General features: G+C 34.2%; 3 protein-coding genes across 3 annotated transcripts; all 3 read left to right on the forward strand.

The window, feature by feature from the left end:
- The first annotated feature begins 1,010 nt into the window (after nucleotides 1–1,010).
- On the forward strand, nucleotides 1,011–6,188 carry LOC141701907 (proteasome subunit alpha type-6-like). Its single transcript, XM_074505529.1, has 9 exons — nucleotides 1,011–1,187; nucleotides 1,345–1,439; nucleotides 1,527–1,608; nucleotides 2,277–2,373; nucleotides 2,839–2,897; nucleotides 3,124–3,206; nucleotides 4,500–4,595; nucleotides 4,814–4,873; nucleotides 5,725–6,188. Exons 1-9 carry the CDS (start codon nucleotides 1,112–1,114, stop codon nucleotides 5,815–5,817), a joined length of 741 nt encoding a protein of 246 aa, XP_074361630.1. The 5' UTR covers nucleotides 1,011–1,111; the 3' UTR covers nucleotides 5,818–6,188.
- Nucleotides 6,189–6,843: 655 nt separating this feature from the next.
- Nucleotides 6,844–10,180, forward strand: LOC141701904 (putative disease resistance protein RGA3). The gene has a single exon (XM_074505527.1). The coding sequence runs from the start codon at nucleotides 7,030–7,032 to the stop codon at nucleotides 9,898–9,900; it is 2,871 nt and encodes a 956-aa protein (XP_074361628.1). The 5' UTR covers nucleotides 6,844–7,029; the 3' UTR covers nucleotides 9,901–10,180.
- A 6,455-nt stretch (nucleotides 10,181–16,635) lies between these two features.
- Nucleotides 16,636–22,377, forward strand: LOC141701903 (linoleate 13S-lipoxygenase 3-1, chloroplastic-like). Its single transcript, XM_074505526.1, has 8 exons — nucleotides 16,636–17,456; nucleotides 17,944–18,224; nucleotides 18,906–19,143; nucleotides 19,472–19,807; nucleotides 20,059–20,252; nucleotides 20,426–20,727; nucleotides 20,816–21,079; nucleotides 21,285–22,377. Exons 1-8 carry the CDS (start codon nucleotides 17,066–17,068, stop codon nucleotides 22,039–22,041), a joined length of 2,763 nt encoding a protein of 920 aa, XP_074361627.1. The 5' UTR covers nucleotides 16,636–17,065; the 3' UTR covers nucleotides 22,042–22,377.
- The last annotated feature ends 1,277 nt before the right edge of the window (nucleotides 22,378–23,654 follow it).

Genomic DNA, 23,654 nt, shown 5'->3' on the forward strand with positions numbered 1-23,654 from the left:
GTGGATTTGTCAACTTAAATTTACGGACCTAGGAGAAATAACTAAAAGGATGAGTTATTAACGAATTGGGTGAAGGGTGTAATTAACGAATTTCTAATTTATGATCAAAATAATGATTTTCTGAAGTTTTAACCGGAAATATTCATTTGATTAAGCATTTTGAGATTTGATAAGCCTTAATACGCAATACAAATTTGGGTAATAAAGTAATACGCAACCTTAATTGAGATATTAGCTAATATTTAAAATTATAAAAGATATACAAATTAGATCGGGATAATATTGATTACATATATAATTATCATACAACCAATCAAATATATATACACACTCAACCAAATCTTTCGTACATCTTCTTTATTGTTTTTCCTTTCAAATGCAGAAACTCTTTAAACTTGTAGTTAATAAACACGTAAACCTTAAATCTTGATGTGATGAAAAAACAAGGTGATAAATATTGACATGTAAAAGTAGAAGTACGCATATGTGGTTTGCGCATTGAAATGGGTATTTTCAAACAGCTCTCCTAATCATCGATAATTTGGCTTTTTTAATAAACAAATATTATTTTTTTACATTCTTTTGATTAAATTTTGGTGTATTGAAATAGTAAATAATTTTTGCATTAAACAAATGAAAATAAAAATTAAATAAAAATAAAATATGGTTCGCAACAAAATCTTTCGCACATTAAAACAGTAGCGGTTCCGATTCTCGCATATATCAAATAAATAAAGTATCCCAACACTTAATCAAAAGAAACATGAAATCTTATTAATAAAGCAACTTTTTTAATTCGCAGTATCTTGGGAACAAAGAAAACTCAATACATACTTTACACCTCTGTTATAGAAATCGGTCGATTTTTCAAAAATCGCCGATAAATCGCTTAAAAATCGGTCAAAAATATTGATCCGATTTGACCGATTCCCGATAAATCATCCAATTTTTTAAAAATCGTCCGATAAATCATAAATCAGTACCTCAATCGAATAATTCCGATTTCCGAAATCCGTAACACTGCTTTACGCTACTAATTCAATCTTTTCTAAATCAGAAAAAACCCTAAAAATTATCACAAATCGAATCACAATTACATTAACAGATCGAAATGAGTCGCGGTAGCGGAGGCGGTTACGACCGTCACATCACAATCTTCTCGCCTGAAGGCCGTCTCTTCCAAGTCGGTACGTTTTTATTCATTTTCTGAATTTAAATTTAAATTTGAATTTAAATTTTCCCCAATCTCGAATTCGCCTGTTTGTTTAATTAGTTAAACTGAACTCGAACGTTAATATGAGCTGAATTGTTGATTATATTTAAATTGTGAAATGAATTGAACAGAATATGCGTTTAAAGCTGTGAAAGCTGCTGGAGTAACATCTATTGGTGTTCGTGGTAAAGACTCTGTTTGTGTTGTTACTCAGAAGAAAGTTCCTGTGAGTTATTGTTTTTTTACGAGACGTTGAAATGTAGTTTGTTGCGATGTTCTGTTGGATGATTTGATTGCGGTTTTTCGAGTGCAGGACAAGCTTTTGGATCCGACTAGTATTACTCATCTTTTCGCGGTTACTAAGTACCTTGGCTTGGTAGCTACCGGAACTACTGGTTAGCCTTTTAGTACTGATACTAGTCATTGACTCATTGTTAATACGCGTGTTAGATATTTAACTTGTTATTGTGTTTGTTTAGTTGAAACTTTGGGACATTATTTTTTTTGTTGAAGTGATTTTGTTTACTATTTGTTAATATTAGGAATTCCAATCTGATTGATGAAAATGTGTGTACGAGTACTATCTTATTAGTTTTAATCTAGTAAAAGGTGTGATTTGTTAAGATAGATATGAATGTTTTTAATGTGATTGATCTGAAAGTGGATATAAACTTCCACACTCAACACCGACAACCTTTTGCTTCGAGAAGAAAGTGCTTGTACTCCTTTTTTTTTCTTTTTGATAGTTGAACCCTTAGCCTCCCGCCGTTAACAAGTTTTTGAACCTGCATTCTCTATTGGGAGCAAGGGAGATGCATCTAAAATAGGAGGCGTTGGTTGCTGCTTCTCCTTTGCTAGTGACTAGTGTGATAATTGATAATGAGAATGGTTACTTGTTTTCAATATATTTTACTTAGGGTTGATTCTAAGTGGATATGCTTTTCACAATTGACTTTTTTTTGACTTTGCCTTGAAAGTATTCATGCATTATATTACATATATTAAATATTAGGTAATTCTTATATATATATTGTGCTGGCATTATTGCTGTATTACTTTTCAGCTGATGCAAGGACGTTGGTTCAGCAAGCAAGAAATGAAGCTGCTGAATTTCGGCATAAATATGGATATGAGATGCCAGCTGATACACTTGCTAGATGGTACATATTTTTTTTGTAGGAAGCATGTTGTAGCTCTTGTTTTGCTTGGTGCATTTTCTTCCAACTGTTTGATACTTTTGATATCATTAGGTTTCTTCGATTGAGTTGAGTAATTGACAGCTGAATCTGGTCATGTAATGTGACCTAGAGATATCGTTATCTATTCCTTTCACTAGGAGGATAGTATGTTAAGGAAGTGTGAATGTGTTCTGCACGAGCTAATACTCTCTTTTGTGACTTCGAATGTCACACAATAATTTGATTGACAATTCATATAACACATTACTTTCTGCAAATCGTCCCAGCTTCGCTTCTATAGTTCAACTGCATCTTATAATATTTCAAGAACTTAAATACATTAGGGATAAAAAAAATCCACAAGGCATATTTTTTTAGTCCATGTATAGAGTAACTTTAGTTTTCAGTGATTATGTATCACGCTGAACAAATTCTCATGATGTGCAGGATTGCAGATAAATCACAAGTCTATACTCAGCATGCTTATATGAGGCCTCTAGGAGTAGGTATGTAACTGATTTAAGTCCTGAAGCATAACTTTGAACTTTCTAATAGTTTATCTTCAGATTTTGAGCTAATATGTTTATTGAGCTTACTAAATGCACATCAACTTTGCAGCTTTAGAATATCAATGTAATGGATATATATTGTTCATGCTAATTATCTCATTAGCATGAGGAGGGTTTGCTGTTTAATTTCATTTTTTTTTATTATCTTATGATTTTCTGGCAGTTGCTATGGTCTTGGGTATTGATGACGAGGTTGGACCTCAACTGTTTAAGTGTGACCCTGCTGGCCATTTCTTTGGTCACAAGGTATTTTCTCTATCGATGAATTTTGTATTTAAACAATAATGATAATGATTAGAATTGGATTTTGTGTTGCTATGGTGTGAAGTTTATTTTTTAACAAGATATAAACAGGTAAATAGAAATTATACTAAAGAATAACAGATTAGAGAAATGGAATATACAAGACTTGGTTGATCGTCAGTATTCAGCACAAGGGTCTTCTAATACAATCTAGACACGACTCACTGAGATAAGTCTTTGAGAATAAGCTACAAGTCTGATTTGTAATGGAGGATACTTTAGAGTAACTTCTATAGATGTTTTGGCGCCATGGTGTCATGTTGTCACATAAGGATCTCCAGGATTTCAAAGCAGGTGCTTAGATGAAAAAGCCTTAAAGAGTGGATATATGGCGTTGATGCTATACAATTTCAAATATAAATATGAATATATGACTGCTTGTTAAGACAATTCGTCAAGAGGCTGTTAATAGAATTAGAAATTTTTTAAAGAGGCTGTAACAGGAATATACCATGATGAAAATCATGTTCTAAAATAGCTGAACCTGAATAGTGTGCTCAACTGTGCAACATTAACACCCAAGAGTAAATGAGTTTGAGCAGAACAATATGCAAGGGAGATTAGCCTTCTAGAAATGAAAATGCTTGAACTTGGTGTAAGGGCTCAGTTTTTCTGGCCAGGGCTTCGCGAGTGCATAAAAAAGTACCCAAATGATAGCTAAGCACTCGTCCACTAAAACTGATGCTACTTTTCTATTTCCCAAATTTCATGACTATTTTCTTAATTATTTTACTAACTGTAGTACTGCAATCTCTAACATTTGTAGTAATATAATTGCAATTTATTGACCCAAATTTACACTTTCCTATTTATAATTTTTTTTGACCTTACGGCATTTCTAAGTTCTTATCAAGTCTTTCACTAAGAAGGGCAACTGATCAGCAAAATTCTTTGTTTCGTCATATATGATTGGACACATCATGGGTGCATGCAATTGATAAACAAATGCTTTCTAAGTTTAAGTATTTGAGAGTATTTGAATTTATAGCAAATTGCTAATTTACAAATCGTATTCCCCATTGTCTAGTTCACTATATATTGCTGAAGTGGCATTATGTACATGCCAAACATTAAAATTTGAAATGGTTGTGTGTCACTTGTTCTGTTGAGAGGTCGGTTTCTTGTTTGCGAAAGAAATCTGATTACAGAGAAGTATAGAACTTATATTTTGTTGTTTTATGTCATAAAAACTGATCTAATGAGAGATATTGGGTGGTTAATAATGATACACTCTAGGCAACAAGTGCTGGATTGAAAGAACAAGAAGCAATAAATTTCCTCGAGAAGAAAATGAAGAATGATCCAGCCTTTACATACGAGGAGACTGTCCAGGTATAAATTACCTTTTTCCTTGCTATAAATTTGTTTGATATCTTCAATAAAATTGAGCAGGATTTGCTCTCCAGTTTCGACTGATATATGTTTACTGAGTTCCAGATTACTGATATATTTGCTATAAGTGAATTATGTTTACTGAGTTCCAGATTAAACAAGTGTGGCTTATCTGGTGATTTTTATATAACATAATGTTGTGCCATTCTGTTTTACAGACTGCAATATCAGCGCTACAATCTGTGTTGCAAGAGGACTTAAAGGCTAGTGAGATTGAGGTATATAATAAACCCCTCCCTTGGTTTGGTCATATAACAATTCAAGAAAACTTCCTGCATTATTGTGATAACTATGTCAAGTGGTACTAAACTGCAAATATGTTTGTGTCAAGACGACCAAGTTTTGTTTATGAAAAAAAAAGACTGACCAAGTTTTATTTTTAAGCATATTGGTTTATATACACTCTCGTCTAAGTGGCATTATCCTTATCATGGTGTACATTGTACAAGCTTAGCTGTGCATACCTTTAACATTGTTTTAAATTTTAAATTTTTTGTTATAACTTATAATTGTATTACTTTTTTGTATAATGGTTGAAATATATGTATTTATAGAAATTACTTTTTTTGTATATTAGTTAAGTAGAAATGACCTTTTTTTTTGTATTTTCCAAGGAACCCTAACAGGGTTGACTGATATTTTTTTTAGCTATCACAATCTTCACCAGCTACAGTTTGTATTATTATTTTTCTTCAGTTAGATTCTTCATTTTTTTAAAATATTACTTTCTATATACTAAGGTCATCACCTCATTGGAAACAAGCCTAAAAGTTGTCTTTCACAATGTATATATATCTCTTTAGTTTGTTCTGGTCAAGTCACTAGTACATATTTAATGAATTATATCCCCTACAAAAAATAAAATGTTAAAAGAAAAATGTGTGTAATGTTTTTTAGTAATCGATCATTATGTGTTCTTGTGAAGCTATCAAAAGATTCCATGTGGAGGGTAACATTAATTTGACAGATTTTGAAGTTCCCACACGGGATGATTGATCATTAAGATTTTATAGCACATCTTCCACAAGTGTCATTTTTTCTTGGTATTGAAATTCTAATTTTTTGACAGGTTGGAGTTGTGGTGAAGGGAAATCCCGTTTTCCGAGCATTGTCCACGGATGAGATAGACGAGCACTTGACTGCAATTAGTGAGCGTGATTAAATCGATTAAAGCATGAAGACAGCAAGGGATGTCTTCCTCCACTTGTTTGGATTAAGAATGAAGAATATGTAACTCAGATATGATGATGCTCACTGCCCCTTCATTTTTTAAAAATGAATGGTCCAAATTGTTCTTAAATTTGAATATGCTTTAGATATTTATTTGCCAACGTAAAATGTCCTTTTAAGGGTCAGCTTTGAATTGTATTTACAAGTTGATGTGTACTTTTGAATTGCATTACAACTCCAAGGGATGGCAAGTTCTTGGACTCGGTAATCAGTCTGTCATCTTTTGTCTTGTATTGAACTATGTTACTTTACATTCAGGTAATAGTTGTCTTGAAAGGTAAAATGATTTTGTTTTTGGCTTCAGTTAATTTCGATATTCAATATCGGATTCTCCTTTCCCACACATAAAAAGACTAGTTATGATGTTAAATTATTTTTTTTCCCAAGTATTTTAATACTATATAGTAGGAGTATGCGCCTTGTCACTTTCTCTAACTGGTGCATAACTAGGAAATCGAAGAAAGCTATGGCCTATTTTTTGATCTACTAATTGATTTAGTTTTTTTTTAATATTTAGTAAATATCATACTGCATTTCTAATATTATTTACCCTCGGGGATGTTTGGTATCGTAGAATTCTATGAATGGTTGTAACTTGTAAGGGGTTCATGTTCTGTTACTTGTTACTGTTGTGCCTGCTAAAAATTAAGACGGTAAATTATACTCCCCTTCCTAAAAACGTTTCCTATTTGTGTTGAACACGTTTGCCAATGCACACTTTTAATTGTTAATATCTTTAAATTCGTATTAGTATTAAATATAAAAATTTCACTGTATTAAAGTAATGATAAATACGAATCCAACGAGATCACTCATGACTATGTTTAATATTATAGATTAGATGTAAATTAGTAGTCAATCGTTTACCGTAAACTGTACCGAAAGTCAAAAGAGGAAACGTTTAACTGGACGGAGGGAGTATTAGTCTGTAAATTTGGAGACAATGAAATACATCCCTCTGATTCTCAGAAAGCATCAACTTGCTGCAACTGGAGTCAACTGTCAAAGTCTTCTGTCTAGTTCCTCGAAAATGTCCAGACCACCTTTCTTACCAACTCAATTTCCTGTAAGTTTCATGATATAGCCCCCTTGTACCAATCTGCAGATTTTATTGAAATCAACTTCCCAAATCTTAACTTTTCATATGCCAGTATTCATCGATCGTCTCCGAGCTATGGGTGATGCATTGATTTCCCAAATCGTTGAACAGTTCACTGTTGTCGCAAGTCAGAAGATTGGAAAAGAGTACAGATTAGTAGTCGGCGTCGAGACAGAAATCAAGAACATCTCTCAGAAACTCCACCTGGTCCAGGGTGTGATTGAGAATGCCGAGAGGAGGCAGGTGAGTGATCCTGATGTAAAGCTCTGGTTAGAGAGCCTTAAAGATGTAGCCTACGATGTGGATGATGTTATTTGTGAATGGAATACAGCTGCCAGAAAGTTGGAAATTAAGAAAAATGAAGATAAAACTGTTAAGAAGAAGGTATGCTTCTCTTTTATACCTTCTTGCTTTGATTTTAGTACAGTTGTTCATCGTCGAGATATAGCTATTAATATAGAAAACATAAACAAGAGACTAGATGCAATTGTTTCAAACGGAAATGAATTTAGATTAGTTAAAATTGATGTTGGTGGTCAAGAAAATAGGGTAAGACCTAGATCATCAACATCATCATCCATTGAGGTATCAGATGTGTTTGGCCGGGGGGAGGATAAGAGTACTCTTATAAGCAAGTTGTGTTCTGAGACTAGTACTCAAGCTGTACAAGAAACACTTCAAATCATCTCTATTGTTGGTTTGGGTGGAATGGGAAAGACTACACTGGCTAAACTTATTCACAACAGCGAAGAGGTGAAAACCCAGTTCACGGAGTTGATTTGGGTGTGTGTTTCAGATCCGTTTGATGATGTCCGGGTTGCTAAGGCCATTGTTGAATCTGTTGAAAAAGTTGCACCTAATGTGGCTGAACTTCAAACTGCATTACAGCTTGTCAAGAACTCTCTCAATGGCAAGAAGTTTCTGCTTGTTCTAGATGATGTGGGGCAGATCAACCGCAAATCTTGGGAACAATTGGAGTGCAATCTTAAGAAAGGAGCTCCCGGAAGTAGGGTTTTGGTGACCACTCGCAATGAGAATGTTGCCAGGATGATGAATAGCTCATACATTCACCCGCTAGGGCAGTTGTCTGATCAAGATTGTTGGACCTTGTTCAGTCGCATAGCATTTAGTGAGAAGGCCGAGGAGAAGGAAGAATTTGAAGATATTGGTAGGGAGATTTCTCGCAAATGCAAAGGTTTACCTCTTTCTGCATATACTATCGGTGGTCTCATGCGCTCAAAAAGTACTTTAGCAGGTTGGAGTGATGTTTTAAAGAGTGAATTCTGGGAACTGAAAGGGGCAGAAGATCTTTCCCCTCCTTTAATGTTGAGCTACTATGATCTTCCCTCAAAACTGAGGCAATGCTTCATATATTGTGCTAAGTTTCCGAAATACTACTATATTGAAGCAGACAATTTGATTAAACTGTGGATGGCACAAGGTTACCTTGCAGGAGCAAATATGGAAATGGAAGCAACAGGTAGGAGTTACTTGGATGAGTTAATAATGAGGTGTTTTTTCCAGAATCTGGAAAAAGATAAAAAAAGTGGTATCGTTACAAGATTCAAGATGCACGACATTGTACACGATTTTGCACAATACTTCACCAAAAATGAGTGTGTTATTGTGAAGCCCGAGAGTCAAGAACAGGTGCACTCAGCTAGTGCAAATATCCGTCATAAAACATTGATTCGTGGAGATGATACCCTTTTCCCTGAGAACTTTGAAAACTCAGAGAAGTTGCATACATTCTGGGTCCAGTCCTTCTATGATTCTCCGCCAATTGTAAGCCAAATTGATGCAGTTCCATCTACGTTATTTCATCACATGAAGTATCTTAAAGCACTGGATTTGAGCCACAACAGGTTGCGTATACTTCCTGATGAGGTTGAAAAAGTGATAAACCTTCGTTACCTCAATTTATCCTTCAATCCACTAGAAAAATTGCCGGAATCAGTTTGTGATTTATATAATCTGCAAACTCTGAAGCTTGTAGCCTGCAATCATCTTACAGAGCTCCCTCAAGGGATTGGGAAACTAGAAAACTTGAGGCATCTTGAGATTGATAAAACTGATTATCTATCAGTGCTTCCAGGAGGTATCAGCCGATTGACCACTCTTAGAACATTGAGCAAATTCGTTATTAGAGGCGGTGGTGGTGGTGCTAATGAAGCAGCTTGTAGAATTAAGGATCTAAAAGACTTAGACTACCTTCAAGGGCGTCTCAGTTTAGAAGGTCTGGGAAATGTTGCACATGCAAGTGAGGCTAAAATGGCAGAGTTGAAGAAAAAAGAAGGCCTCTTAACGCTGTCAATGAATTTCAAGCCTCTAGTGCAAATTGATCAAATCATGTGCGACGTAGCTGAAGCTCTTCAACCTCATAAAAACTTGGTGCAGTTAGAAATGAAGACTTATGGAGGCCGTCAATTTCCAAATTGGATTGTGTCATTACGCCATCTAAAGAAACTTGACATTCTCGAATGCCAAAGCTGTGAGCAGTTACCTGCTTTAGGGGAACTACCGTTGCTTGAGAAACTCCATTTAGAGAGTATAGATAGCTTAAAATGCATTGATCGTCAGTTTTTGAATTCCAATTCTGAAGTTGGGGAAATAACGGTTGCATTTCCAAAGTTAAAGAAGCTCGAGATCGTAAGGATGAGAAATTTGGAAGAGTGGAATTTGACCAGCACAGGGGGTGAAGGAGATGGGAGTAATTTGAACATCATGCCAATTCTCCGTCACTTGAAACTTTCTGAATGTGACAAGCTTGAAATACTGCCAGAGGCACTCCTCCAAAAGACGACGCCACTGGGAAGATTGAGTATCAGGAATTGCAGAATTCTGCATCAGAAGTACCGAAGAGGAGGAGATGAACGGGATAATATATCACACATCAGAAAAGTAAAGGTTTCATAGGAGATCATATACTGGACCTGGAAATAAATGCTTATCGTGCTATTGACACATTTGAATTCTTGGTATCTGATGTTGTTGAGTTTCTTAGATGAGTGCAGAAGATCATAAATATAAATAACGTTATGACTGCAGGCTCGGCTGAATATGTTTTTCACAGGATAGGAATTGCTATTCAACGTCGTATTGCAACACAGTTTGTTGCTCCCTTACCTCGTACACTTGTACCGACTTTCTTTATCTCCATTATTATAGAAATAAATGCTTTCTAGTTCATGTTTAATCTCTTCTTGATAATTTGAACTTCACTCCCACTAAAACTGTGGTCCGATTGCTTGTAATAAATCAAGTTATATTCATAAATAATGTGTGCAATACTATTTGGAGTATCAGATGTTTATACTCTTCCCACCTTTGAAAAGTAATTTATAGAGGTTTATTTTTCGATGCACCTTAAAATACATACAAAAACCGTAAATAGGAAGGAGCAACATTTAACAAAGCAACGAGATGATATTGTGTACGCGTGTTCCCTTTCACTGAGACAAAACCACGGGCCAGCTCACGTTCACGTTCGACTGTCATTTAAAAGATTAGAGCTGAGTGTGATGAGATAACTCAAGTAGTCAAGTACTTATCTCTTGTGGTTCCAGGTTCTGGGTTTGATTTTTACTCACACCCGAGATTTGTTAGAACAGATACTTAATTGTAAGGCATATAAGCCAAATTAGTCAAAAAAAAAGAGATTAGAGCTAAGCCGAGTGATTATTCTGTTGTTGTTGTTGTTCAAGTCTTCTGCAGAACAGTTGGTATACCAAATTAATTAGGTGAAGTGTGAACTTACGAGTTAAGCACTGATTAAACATGAAACACGACAAACACACTACTCTCATTTGGGGCCAATATCCTAAAAGATGCTTTTAGTACAGAACAATTTCACATTCGACTGATGTAAACCCAGTCCGCATGAATTCTCCTAAAAGTGATTCCTCGTAGATGTTGTTTTTAGGTCCCTAAACACGTATAAGACACGTGGCTTTGTAATTATGCAAGGCCCCTCCTCGAATCAACTATGTTGTTTTTAAGTCCCTAAACACGTACTCCCTCCGTCTCTCCCAATTGTTATCGTTTCTGGGAAAATGTCCGGCACGCATTTTAAGATGAATAGAAAGTATAGGTATATAACTATTTTTTAAAATTTTCTTTTTCTGAATAAAAATAGAATGTTTATACTTTTATTCATAAAAATAAAATTTTAAAAAAAAATTAAAGAACTATATTTTCTCTTCATCTTAGAATACGTGTTGGACACTCTCTCAGAAACGATAACAATTGGGAGGGACGGAGGGAGTACAAGACATGTGACTTTGTAATAATGCAAGGCCCCTCCTCGAATCAACTCGATTCTTTGGCAGCTTAAGTACTTAACCAGTATTCCTTAATTATTGATCAACGTGTGACATTTCTACATCGCAATTTTACGCTGCTTCTTTCTCTATTTAAGCGTTTAATAATGTTCATAGGTGCAATTAAAACATCAGACTGATTCTGCGTGTTAGGTACTATTAATGGTGATGAATCATAGTAACAATAACGAAACAACATCATCAGAATCAGAGCTTACAGTGTCCGCTGAACAGGTGATTCGGACGGAGGAGGAGGAGGAGGCAGAGGAGTTGGCGAAATGTGAGTGTTGCGGATTGACAGAGGAGTGCACCGTAACGTACATTACGATGATTCGCCAGAGGTATCAAGGTAAATGGATATGTGGACTCTGCGCAGAGGCTGTAAATTACGAGATGCGATTGTTGAGCACGGAAGAGGCGTTGATTCAGCACATGAGCTTTTGCAACCAGTTTAAATCTGCAGTTACTCCACCTAATCCTGCTGTTCATCTGATCTCCGCAATGACACATATTTTGAGACGGGGAACGTCTACGAGAATACTTGGACGATTGAATCAGTCCGACATTAGTGATCCTGCTCTTTCGTCGTCGTCTCAGCTAGATCAAAATCAGGAAGAAGAGATGAATAAAATAGCAAGGTCAGAGTTTTGAATGTGTGGCTTGTTTCTGGTTAATACAAATAAAGCATAAATCTGCTTCATAGAGAAATTCTAATAGTTTAGCATACATTCCGCTTAAGTCTAATAATGTTCTCATTTTTATGACATTGCTTCAATTCATTGATCTTACAAACTAGTAGTAATATGAGAAATGACAATGGGATGCCACTGCACTGAGGTGAAACTTGTTATTAGTTAATGCTTCGATTAATCGGTCCGAATCACTCTCAACTAATCGCTAAAAGATCGTCGTCTCCATGATTAGTGCCTATTACCAATTTTTTAACATCAGAAAGAGTAGAAAGAGTGAAACTGCATATGTAAGAGCAAGTCCAACAACTTCCTTATATGAGCTTTTAAGTTCAATTATAAGGATTTTGACAAAAAATGGCACTCCAACAGTATCTTAGTACTTCTTTATATCACCGAGACATAAATTTCATTCTTTATCTTTAAGGAACTTCTATTACTCCCTTATAACATTTTTAGCAATAAAAAAATCATTTCTCTCTTTTATTTTTACATTTTTCTCTCTCTTTTCCACTTTTTGTCCATATCTTTTCAAATTTATTAATAAAATAATAATTAGGAAGGAATATAAAGATCATTGTTGGAGTTGAAATTCAAAATCAGGTCTCAAATCACTAAGGAGGCGTTTGGTACAAGGTATTCAACAAAGGGAAAGGCAAAGAATTGGGGTCATTCCCTTTGTTGATGTTTGTTTAGTAAAAACAATCATTCTCTTTCCCCTTTTTTAGTTGTAGGTTTACCCCTTATTCCTCAAACTCTATTCCCCACCTCCCACTAGGTATTTGAACACCCTTTCCCACTTTTATTTTCTTATTTCAATTATAATTTAAATTTTGGACCAAAAAAATATATCAGTATGCAAAATTAATTTTAAAAATTAAAAATGATTTATAATTTAGTTTTAATAAATTAAAAATAATTTTGATATAAATTTATATGTTAATTTATTTAAAAAGTTAATTGTGCTATTAAATAATTAAATTTGTTTATTTATTATAATGTTAATATATTATACTGTTATAATATAAATATATTTGACTATATTGAGATTGTTTAATATTAAAAAATCAAAAATAAATGTAATCATGTAAATTTTCATTCCGTTTCCGAATCTGAACCAAACACGTAAAATAATTATGGGTCTTTACTTTCCTTTCTACTCTTTTCCCTTTCTCGATTTCATTCTGTTTCTCCGAGATGAACCAAACGCCCCCTAAGTGTTAATATTTTATAATATTTATAAGAAACCCACTAATACACTGTTGGACTTGATCTAAGATACTAATGTTTCTTGTTGGGCCAGACACTGAGGCCCATTTAGAAGTTTGCGGGCTTAGGTACTTGGCAAAACAAAATGGACAATTTCACTGAAAAGGTAAGAGTCTGGAGTGTTGCCAGTTGTCACTATGCAATTCCGAGATTCCTCCATTTCTTAATGGAACTGCAGGGACAATCTATAGTGATCCTGGCCTACCACACTTTTCCCCTTTGCTACCTTTTTTTCTGTGAAGTTACAATTTTAAAACCGTTTTTCTAGTGCGTGTCCAAGAGCACACAATACATAGCGAGCATGGAGTCGAGGAGAAAAGAAGGATCAAACCAAAAACACGTGCTACTATTTTTCAAGTACTTTATAGTCTCATGATTTCAATTTTCAATACACTATTCTCATAAAAGTTACGATCTTAATACAGTTTTTCTACTGTGTGTCCAAAAACACACAATACATAAGTTATATGCCAGTATTTCAGATTTCGGAAATCGGAATTATTCAGTTAAGATACCGATTTGCGATTTATCGGACGATTTTTAAAAATTCGAATAATTTATCTGCAATTTATCAGAAATCGGTTGTATCGGATAAGTATTTTTGACCGACAACATGTACTACTATTCTTCAAGTACTTTATATTCTCATGATTGCAATTTTCAGTACACTATTCTAGTTGAAAGTAGATTTAAAATTTTAAACGCAAAATATTAATCGGGTGGGTGGGACTGTGATACCGGGTTAAGTAACGAGATCATCCGGGATTTATATAATATTATGAAAATAAGTGAGTATAATTCGTTGACAAAGTAGAAGTTTAAAACATAATGTAATTGCAGGTCGATATTCCTAGATTTTTTTTTTTGCTAAATTAATATTCCTAGATCTTTTCCGTGCAAGAAAACAAGTAGCAGAGACTGGAAAAGCTGGGGATGTACTTTAACATTTGCACTTCAGTGGGAAAATACCAAACTTAACCACCATTTTAGATTTTTACTAGATCAAGTAACGAAATGTTTTTAGAAAAGAAGCAATATTCTAGTACCTCGTCGCGGGAGGTCAGGAATTTCACGTCTGCATGTGTAATCGATTATTATCAAACAAAAAAGTTAAAAAAAAAACTATATTGGAAAATTAAAGAATATAATCCCTATGAAACTGTGATTTTTATTAATATTAAAAAAGTAAAGTTAATCAATCATCGAAAATAGATATAATCATATAGTTTTATACAGATACTGTCTCCGTCTCACTGGATTTTTTACATATTTTTTTTCGTAGGAAACCCGTAGTCCGGGGTGTGGGTAAAACGCACGGCTCACGCAATAGCATGTAAACCACGTGAATTAAGATAAACCGCATTTAAGCGGCAGATTTTCCTCGTGCTTGACACACATGTAAGACTACCATAAAATATAGTTCTGCAATTTATTTTTATAATTTCTTTTTTCTGTATAAAAGTTTAAACATTACTATATTCTTATTTTAAAAAAACTATTCAAAATTATTTAGGGAACCATATATTACGGAAGCATGTGTCGATCTCCGTCCTCTCGTCCCCCAATATAAAGAATTCAAGGACACAAAGGGAGTATGTAATTGTAGATTTAAATATAAAGTTAGAAGTAATCAAATATTGGGTGATAACCATTATTTATTTAGTATTTTGATAATATTATTTTTTAACAATTTCTTATTAATAAAGAGCAAAGATACGCATTCTCAGTAGGAATCTCAAAGAGTCTGTTACGCAAGATCAAACAACAAACAAGAAATTCTGATAATAATTTGGTTATTGGTCGAGCTCATTGCATCCATTTAATCGATTTTGGTGTTTCTAATCAATTTTGGTTCCTAATTATGAAATTCAGAAATTGCATCCATGTGAATAATTAAACAACATTATTTGTACCGCACACGAAAGGTCTCCTCTTAATTTATTCATTACTCCGTCCGATCATTCAAACGTACCAAAAATAATTATTATATTCCCTCTGTCTCATATTATATGTCATATTTTGACTATTATGTAGTCAAATTGATTATATTTGACTGATAATTAAGATAAATTTGTATATAATTTTAAAAAATTGAAAATTACATTCTAAAAAGGATTAGATATATTTTATAATGATACAAGTTTTGATTCTTATTTAATCATAGACTTAGAGTAATTTATGGTCAAAATATAAGAAAATTGACCATTAACTAGTTAAAACATGACACATGATATGAGATGCATCGAGTAGATATTATGCAAAAAAATATTGTTCTCGCCTGTTACTTTCCCATTAGCTATAATTTTAGCCAATCTATATATGTTGGTTATATTTGTCGAATCCATCTATAACTTAAAATAGTAGTAATTTATTTTTTTTTAAAAATAGTCAATCATTATAGTTAACTCCACCGAAATAAATGGTTCAGTAAATTTTACATAATCAATATTTATCCATTTTAGTCAACGGCAGTGAAGATGCTTTTAGACACATTTTACCGCTTATGGAAAGGCTAGTCATATAAATTATTTTAATATTTTTCATTTAAATAAAAAATTTAATAAAAAGGAAAACTAAAATAAATAAATTGCAAAAATATATTTTATATTTACTTTAAAATATATGCATAGTGTTGAAAAAATATGTAAATAATTGAGGCGAAGGGTGTTTAATTTTTTGAATTTTATATTTGCTCTAAAAATGGCTCGGTCCCGTAAACTTTTTAGAAGAATCGACGAAAAGTTTAGGCACAATATGTGGATGTACTAAAAAGTAGTAGTATTTCAATTTGATAGTTCTACTTTGTTGAACATATGTTTTCAAAATAAGAAAATTCAAAATTATAATTTAGCTTACACAAATCTACAATAATGTACTCCCTCCGTCCCAAAATGATTTTCCCGTTTTAACTTTTTGTACTGTTTATGGTAAACGATTGACTACTAATTTACGTTTATAATAATCTATAAGATCAAACATTAGTGATTTTGTTGAATTCGTATTTATGGGTACTTTAATACAATGAAGTTTTTATATTTAATACTAATACGAAATTAAAGATATTAACAATCAAAAGTATGTATTGACAAACATGTCCAACACAAATAGGAACCGTTTTTAGGGACGGAGAAATTTAGAGCTTTACTCAATAAAGTACGATCTTTAAAATCTACACGACTGTCACCTATATCAAAAATTTTTAGGAGTACAAATTTTTCTAGTCATTTTGTAAATATTAGAAGAAATCGAATATTATTTCATATTTAATGATTGTCAGAGAAAGTAGGCATCTAAATATGAATAATATATAATATGCTAAGGTGACTCCGACACAATCTGCAATATTCAATATGTACATTAGTCAAATACTACTGTTTGTTTCTTCTTAGCTTCGTTTGTCATGGTGCTTAATCCTTGATACTCCCAAACCCTTGATCTACAACTCTAACTTGGTATCTCACTGCCCATATACTTTTCTTGATCATCTCTCTCTCTCTCCCACTTCTCTCTCGTCTCTCTCTCCCTCTCCCACTTCTCTCTCTCTCCCTCTCTCGCTCTCTCTCTCTCTCTCTCTCCCACCTCTCTCTCTCTCTCTCCCCCACCTCTCTCTCTCTCTCTATCTCTCATATAGGCTAACCAGCATATAAATATACTTGTAATCATCTTTCCTTTTTTTCAGTAAAGTTGCCCATCAATCCAATCTCCCACGAATTATTACAGATCATTTTTCCATATTATTTATTCAAGCTCACACAACAATATACACAGCACACAGGTTTACCTTTACCACCTTGTAGTCTAAAAATGGCACTTGTAAAAGAACTCATGGGATCTTCCTGTCATGTACTAGACAGATCTTCTCCATTCATCACTTCATCATCAAAGATTCTTGGTTTAAACAAGAATCTTCTTTTTTACCCAACAAATGGTAAAAGATTCTTTGTAAACTGTGTGGAAAAAGGAGATTCTCAAAGCAAGAAAGTTGTGAGAACAAGTCCTATTTCAGCTATTAGTGATAAGATTGGGAGAATTGTTCCTGAAAAAGCTGTTAAATTTAAGGTAAGAGCTGTGGTCACTGTCAAAAACAAGAATAAAGAAGATTTCAAGGAGACCATTGTGAAACAATTAGATGCTTTCACTGATAAGATTGGAAGGAATGTTGTTCTTGAACTTGTTAGCTCTGATACTGATCCAAGTAAGCTACTTTTCTTTATCATTTCTGTAATTATGTTTTTTTCCTAATCTTGCTTTTAAGTTTCCATTGTGGGGTTAACTTTAATTAGTTTTGAGTATGTTCTTTTAGGCAGACTAATTTTTTTAATCATCCGGGTAATTTGTGCAATTTAGTATAAGCTTATTCGGGAAATTAGTGCATGATAAATTCTATGTTTCATAACTTAACTAATTTTGGTGTGTTCTTTTTGCTATACTAATGTCTCTTTAACTAACCGGGTTATTTTATGCAATATTGGTTGATGCTTTTGTGCAATAGGCCGTGGAATTTGTACATGATGAATTCTATGTTATGATAACTTAACGAGTTCTAGTATGTGCTTTAGCTAGTCTTAAGTATAGTGAGGTACACAATCGTACACAAGACAATGTCTATTGTCTGTTATGATGATTGTTGTTATTGAGGATTTCGATTGATTTTGTGTTGGTGATGACTTGAATTGTCAAAGGAACTGGAACTCCAAAAAAGAGCAAGGAGGCTGTTTTACAGGATTGGTCAAAGAAATATAATGTGAAAGCAGAGAGGGTGAATTACACAGCTGAATTTATGGTGGACTCAAATTTTGGGAAGCCAGGGGCAATTTTGGTTACAAACAAACACCAAAAGGAATTTTTTATGGAAAGTGTCGTTGTTGAGGGATTTGCATGTGGTCCAGTTCATTTTCCCTGTGATTCATGGGTTCAATCCAAGAAGGATCATCCTGGCAAAAGAGTATTCTTTTCTAATCAGGTGAACATTAAAGAACTGTTTGTTTCCAGTTTACTCCATTTTTTCATAGAAATTAAAAACTTTTTCATGAATAGATTGCGGAATAATTTGTGTTTTAGTATCATACTATTTGGCACCTTTTTAACTAGTCAATTGTTACATGGAATATGCTAAAAATAGCATGAAATTATGTTGAAATTTGTTTTATTTCCACAGAAGTTCTCTTTTCGCCTCCTTTTATATAAATTAGTCATTTAAATATGGAACTACTTTGTCTATACAAGAGGGTATACTCAATTTTTTTTTTATAATTATTTCTGGCATACATCACAGGTAAACACTAAACATGCATTTGGATTTGGTAGTGCTTCTGTTTGAATGGTATAGCCATAAAGGCATTTACTTCTATATTTCTGAAGTGCTGCTATATTTCAGCTGAGGCAGAAAGTTATAATGGTTTAGTGCAATTCTAGAGATTCTCCATTGTCCAAGTAATAAGGTCGTATAATATCACACATGGTCATGGCTTTCTAGGTCACCTATATTGCCCGATGCACAAGCACAAGCTCAGTCTTTAATATTGGTTGTTTGTTGAAGTTAACATTCAGCAAGAACTGCCTACCAAAACTATGTCCCATTGATAAATATTTGTTCTCCCTAGACTAGCACAATTAATGTTTGTTCCCTATTTTTCTATGATAGCCATATCTACCCAGTGAGACTCCAGAAGGCCTGAAAGCATTGAGAGAGAAAGAGCTAAGTGATTTGAGAGGAGATGGCAAAGGAATAAGGAAGTTATCTGATCGCGTTTACGACTATGATGTGTACAATGATTTGGGAAATCCTGATAAAGGTATTGAGTTTGTCAGGCCAACACTTGGAGGTAGCAAACGCCCATTCCCTAGAAGATGTCGCACAGGACGTCGTCCAACTGAAACTGGTAATTTTAAACTTCTTTTTGTGTTTGTTTGTTACATGAATTCAACCTACTAATCCTACCGATTCTGGACTTTTTGTCATGAAAAAATTATTTTTAAAAATGTTACATTACATTGATGATGTTTTGGTACTTTATTATGCTATTTAGGAATCTATAGTTTGTTTTTTCCTTGACTAAGATCCCTAGCTTGCTATACTTCGCTATAGACATGATTGGATGTAGATGCGCGTAAGCTTTTTACTAAATACTTGAAAGCGATATATCTAGGTTTACTTGGTAATCCAAATATCAATTTAGAGGCTCATTAAGTTTTTCTTTCCTTCTGCAGATTTGCATGCAGAGAGCAGAGTGGAGAAGCCATTGCCGGTGTATGTGCCACGAGATGAGCAATTTGAGGAGTGTAAGCAAAATACATTCTCAGCAAGTAGGCTTAAAGCTGTGCTTCATAATCTACTTCCGTCATTGATGGCGAGCATCTCATCAAATAACCACAACTTTAAGGGGTTTGGACACATTGACAGCCTTTACAGTGAAGGTCTCCTCCTCAAACTAGGGCTTCATGATGATCTCTTACAGAAGCTCCCTCTTCAATATGTAGTCAGTCGGATTCAAGAATCTAGCCAGGGCAACCTCCTCAAATATGACACCCCCAAAATTATTTCAAGTGAGCATTACTCAGCTTAGCAATGTTTCAGCTACCACTTGCCCCATTAGATATTTATTTGACTATATATGCATTGCTAACACACTCAGGATGAAGTTACTTCCAATCTGTGTATTTATACCATAATGGATTTTACTCTGAAATTTCTTTCACTTGACCCAAATTGGTCACAAAATATCTCAGATGTGTGTGTGTGTGTGTGTGAATGTGTGCACGTGCCTACTTGAAGTAACATATGACTGCATATGCAGAGGACAAGTTTGCCTGGTTGAGGGATGATGAATTTGCTCGACAAGCTCTAGCAGGAATTAACCCAGTCACCATTGAAAAACTTGAGGTATTCCCACCAGTGGGCAACCTTGATCACAAAATCTTTGGTCCACAGGAGTCGGCCCTCAAAGAAGAACACATTGCTGGCAATCTCAATGGCATGACTCTGCAACAGGTATAACAAACACTAAAACCATCTCTCCCAGTATTTTTTATTATTCACAAACACAAATGTATTTATTTTATTGCGCCGGATTTAATTTGATCTTTTGAGTTGATTATAGTCATGTTTACAACCCAAGTCGCAATATTCTGAATTTCTAATTTGATTCTGGCATTTTTGCACAGGCTTTGAAAGAAAATAAACTCTTTATCGTAGACTACCATGACATCTATCTACCATTTCTTGATCGGATCAACGCCCTTGATGGTCGCAAAGCATATGCGACGCGAACCATATTTTTCCTGACTTCAATCGGCACTCTTAAGCCTATAGCCATTGAGCTTAGCCTCCCTGCAAATGGACCTGATTCACAATCAAAGCGTGTGATTACACCTCCAGTTGATGCCACTAGCAACTGGATGTGGCAGCTTGCAAAAGCCCATGTTTGCTCAAATGATGCTGGAGTTCATCAACTTGCCAACCATTGGTAAGCAATATTACAATGCATGGTCTATTATATGAGTGGGATTTCACAAATGTGAAATGTTTTGCTAAATCTGTCTCTTATCATGAAGGTTGCGTACACATGCGTGCATGGAGCCCTTTATACTGTCTGCACATAGGCAATTAAGCGCAATTCATCCCATATATAAGCTGCTAGAACCACACATGAGATACACTCTTGTGATAAATGCTATAGCTCGCCAGACTCTTATTAGTGCTGATGGTGTTATCGAGTCTTGTTTCACTCCTGGACGTTACTGCATGGAGATCAGTGCCTCTGCCTATAAGAATTGGCGCTTTGATTTAGAGGGTCTTCCAGCCGATTTAATCAGAAGGTAACTCCTTTAGACAGCTGTATCATGCCTACATTACGAGTTTATCACAAATCACGATTGATTGGCTTCTAAATGGAAACTTGCATATATAATTAATTTGACGGTCAACAAAGCTCACTTATCAAGTTTCCAATAGTTAAAAGTTTATGCAATTTTTTTTATTTGTTGAAAGTGTGGTAGCTTACGAGAAAATCCTTCACTGCAGGGGAATGGCAGAACCAGACCCAACAAAACCACATGGTTTAAAACTCCTTATTGAGGACTACCCATATGCTGCTGATGGGCTTCTAATCTGGGATGCCATTGAGAGCTGGGTAAGTACATACGTGAAACGTTACTACACTGAATCAAGTATAATCTGCAATGACAAAGAGCTCCAAGCCTGGTACACTGAATCCATAAATGTCGGCCATGCTGATTTGCGCCATGAAAGCTGGTGGCCCAAATTAGCCACCCCTGAAGATCTCACTTCAGTTCTTACCACCCTCATCTGGCTTGCATCTGCCCAACATGCTGCATTAAACTTTGGTCAGTACCCTTATGGCGGTTATGTGCCTAACCGGCCGCCTCTTATGAGGCGGTTGATTCCAGATGAAAAAGACCCTGAATATGTCAGCTTCCTTGCTGATCCCCAGAAATATTTTTTTTCATCAATATCAAGTCTGTTACAATCAACCAAGTACATGGCTGTTGTTGACACATTGTCAACTCACTCAGCCGATGAAGAGTACATTGGCGAAAGAAGTCAGCCCTCCACCTGGTCCGGCGATGCAGAAATGGTTCATGCATTTTATCGTTTCTCAGCGGAAATCGGACGAATCGAGAAAGAAATTGAACAAAGAAATAGCAATCCAAAGCTTAGGAATAGATGTGGTGCTGGTGTACTACCATATGAGCTTCTTGCACCAAGTTCTGAGCCCGGGGTAACATGTAGAGGTGTCCCAAATAGTGTATCCATATGAACTGTGACAATTTGTATTAGAAAGCTCCTATTGCTTCTGTAAATAATAAAAGATAAGCAACTTATGCATGTAAAATGTATTTAGGTTGTCTCATCCAGATGTGCGCTCAAGTCTCAACAGCAGAGATTGAAACTCGTGATACAGAGAAAGGATAACTGGATGCTACCTGAGTTTGACCATTTATGAATTTGTTTCAGAGGAACAATTAGGAGGTTTGTATAATTTATTTAGTGTTGCAACACTCTAACAGTAGGCAGTTTTTGCATGAAAAATACATGTCTAAATACAAGTACTTATATACCCGCTCAGATTATATCTCATATTTTTTCCTTCAAATTGATCCTACCTGAAATATGATCCGTGGTCCGTATTTGATTAAAAGCCGAACATGAATTATAATTTTAACTCATTACATTTATAAGTAAATATCAGTTTTATAATTTCTGTCAACAAGGATTGATTCAGTTGGTTAAGTAAACGAAATGAATGAATTGGGTCGGCATATTTGTATAGAGTATATAACAGTAAGCAGTTTTTGCATGAAAAAGATATGTCTAAGCAGCACTCTTCACTGAGGTTAGGAGCTACATTATGCAGATAAAAGAGCTTGATATGGAACTTCAACTTGAACTTGATAAGCTCAACTTGGCTTGGGCTGGTAAGAATTGAGCTTTAGTTCAAACAAAATAGTTTATCCAATTTTCTAGCGTGCCTTAAGTTTACCCAATATTTTAGCGGGTGACAAGAGCACATATAAGACACATGCTAGATGATATCCAATTAGGAGGTACTAGTTGGTAACCAGTCTTCGCACGGGTCCGAAATTAAAAATAATAGTATCATGTTATTAATTGTATAAAACTGAAACTCATAATCCGTGTAAAATACAGATTTAAATATAATATATAAAATGTTGTTAAAATATGTAGTTAAAAAAGTCGAAGTTAACTGTAACTCTAAAATTTCAACGTACAATTCTAATTATGCATGCACCTAATTATTTATTTATATAAATCTGACATGTTGACTTACTAATATAAATATTTTAAAGTAAACTGACGCTTAGATGTTAAGTAACAAATAAAAATTGAAAGGGAAATAAAATTTACAGAGAGTAAAAGTTAATTTTTGTCAGTTGAGATTTTATTACATAAAATTTTAAAAATAATTGTATAATTTTATAGTGAGTACCAAGATTTAGGACCTAAACATGATCTCCTTATTAATATAGATACTTGATAACCCGTGCGACACACGGGCCCGAAACTAAAAATATTGAATTAATATATGTAGAGAATTATTCATAATCCGTGCAAAACACGAATTAAAATTAATATATTAATATAAATATTAAATTGGTACTTGTAAAAAATAGTTATGTGGTTAAAAAGAATCGAATCAGTTATGAAATTTTCCGCTATAATTCTAATTTTGCATTGTTTTACTTGATATAGAAATCTAACATATTAATTTTATTTTTGTGAAACGAATTGTATTTTTATCATATGATACAAGTATTTGTTCTTTAGATAATTTAATATTAATTAATATAATTTGATAATTATCTTATAATTAGTTTTTGTAATATAGTTTATTTAATATTACTTAGTTAT

The sequence above is a fragment of the Apium graveolens genome, unplaced genomic scaffold (assembly GCF_009905375.1).
Source record: "Apium graveolens cultivar Ventura unplaced genomic scaffold, ASM990537v1 ctg4468, whole genome shotgun sequence".
In the NCBI taxonomy this organism is placed as follows: Eukaryota; Viridiplantae; Streptophyta; class Magnoliopsida; order Apiales; family Apiaceae; genus Apium; species Apium graveolens.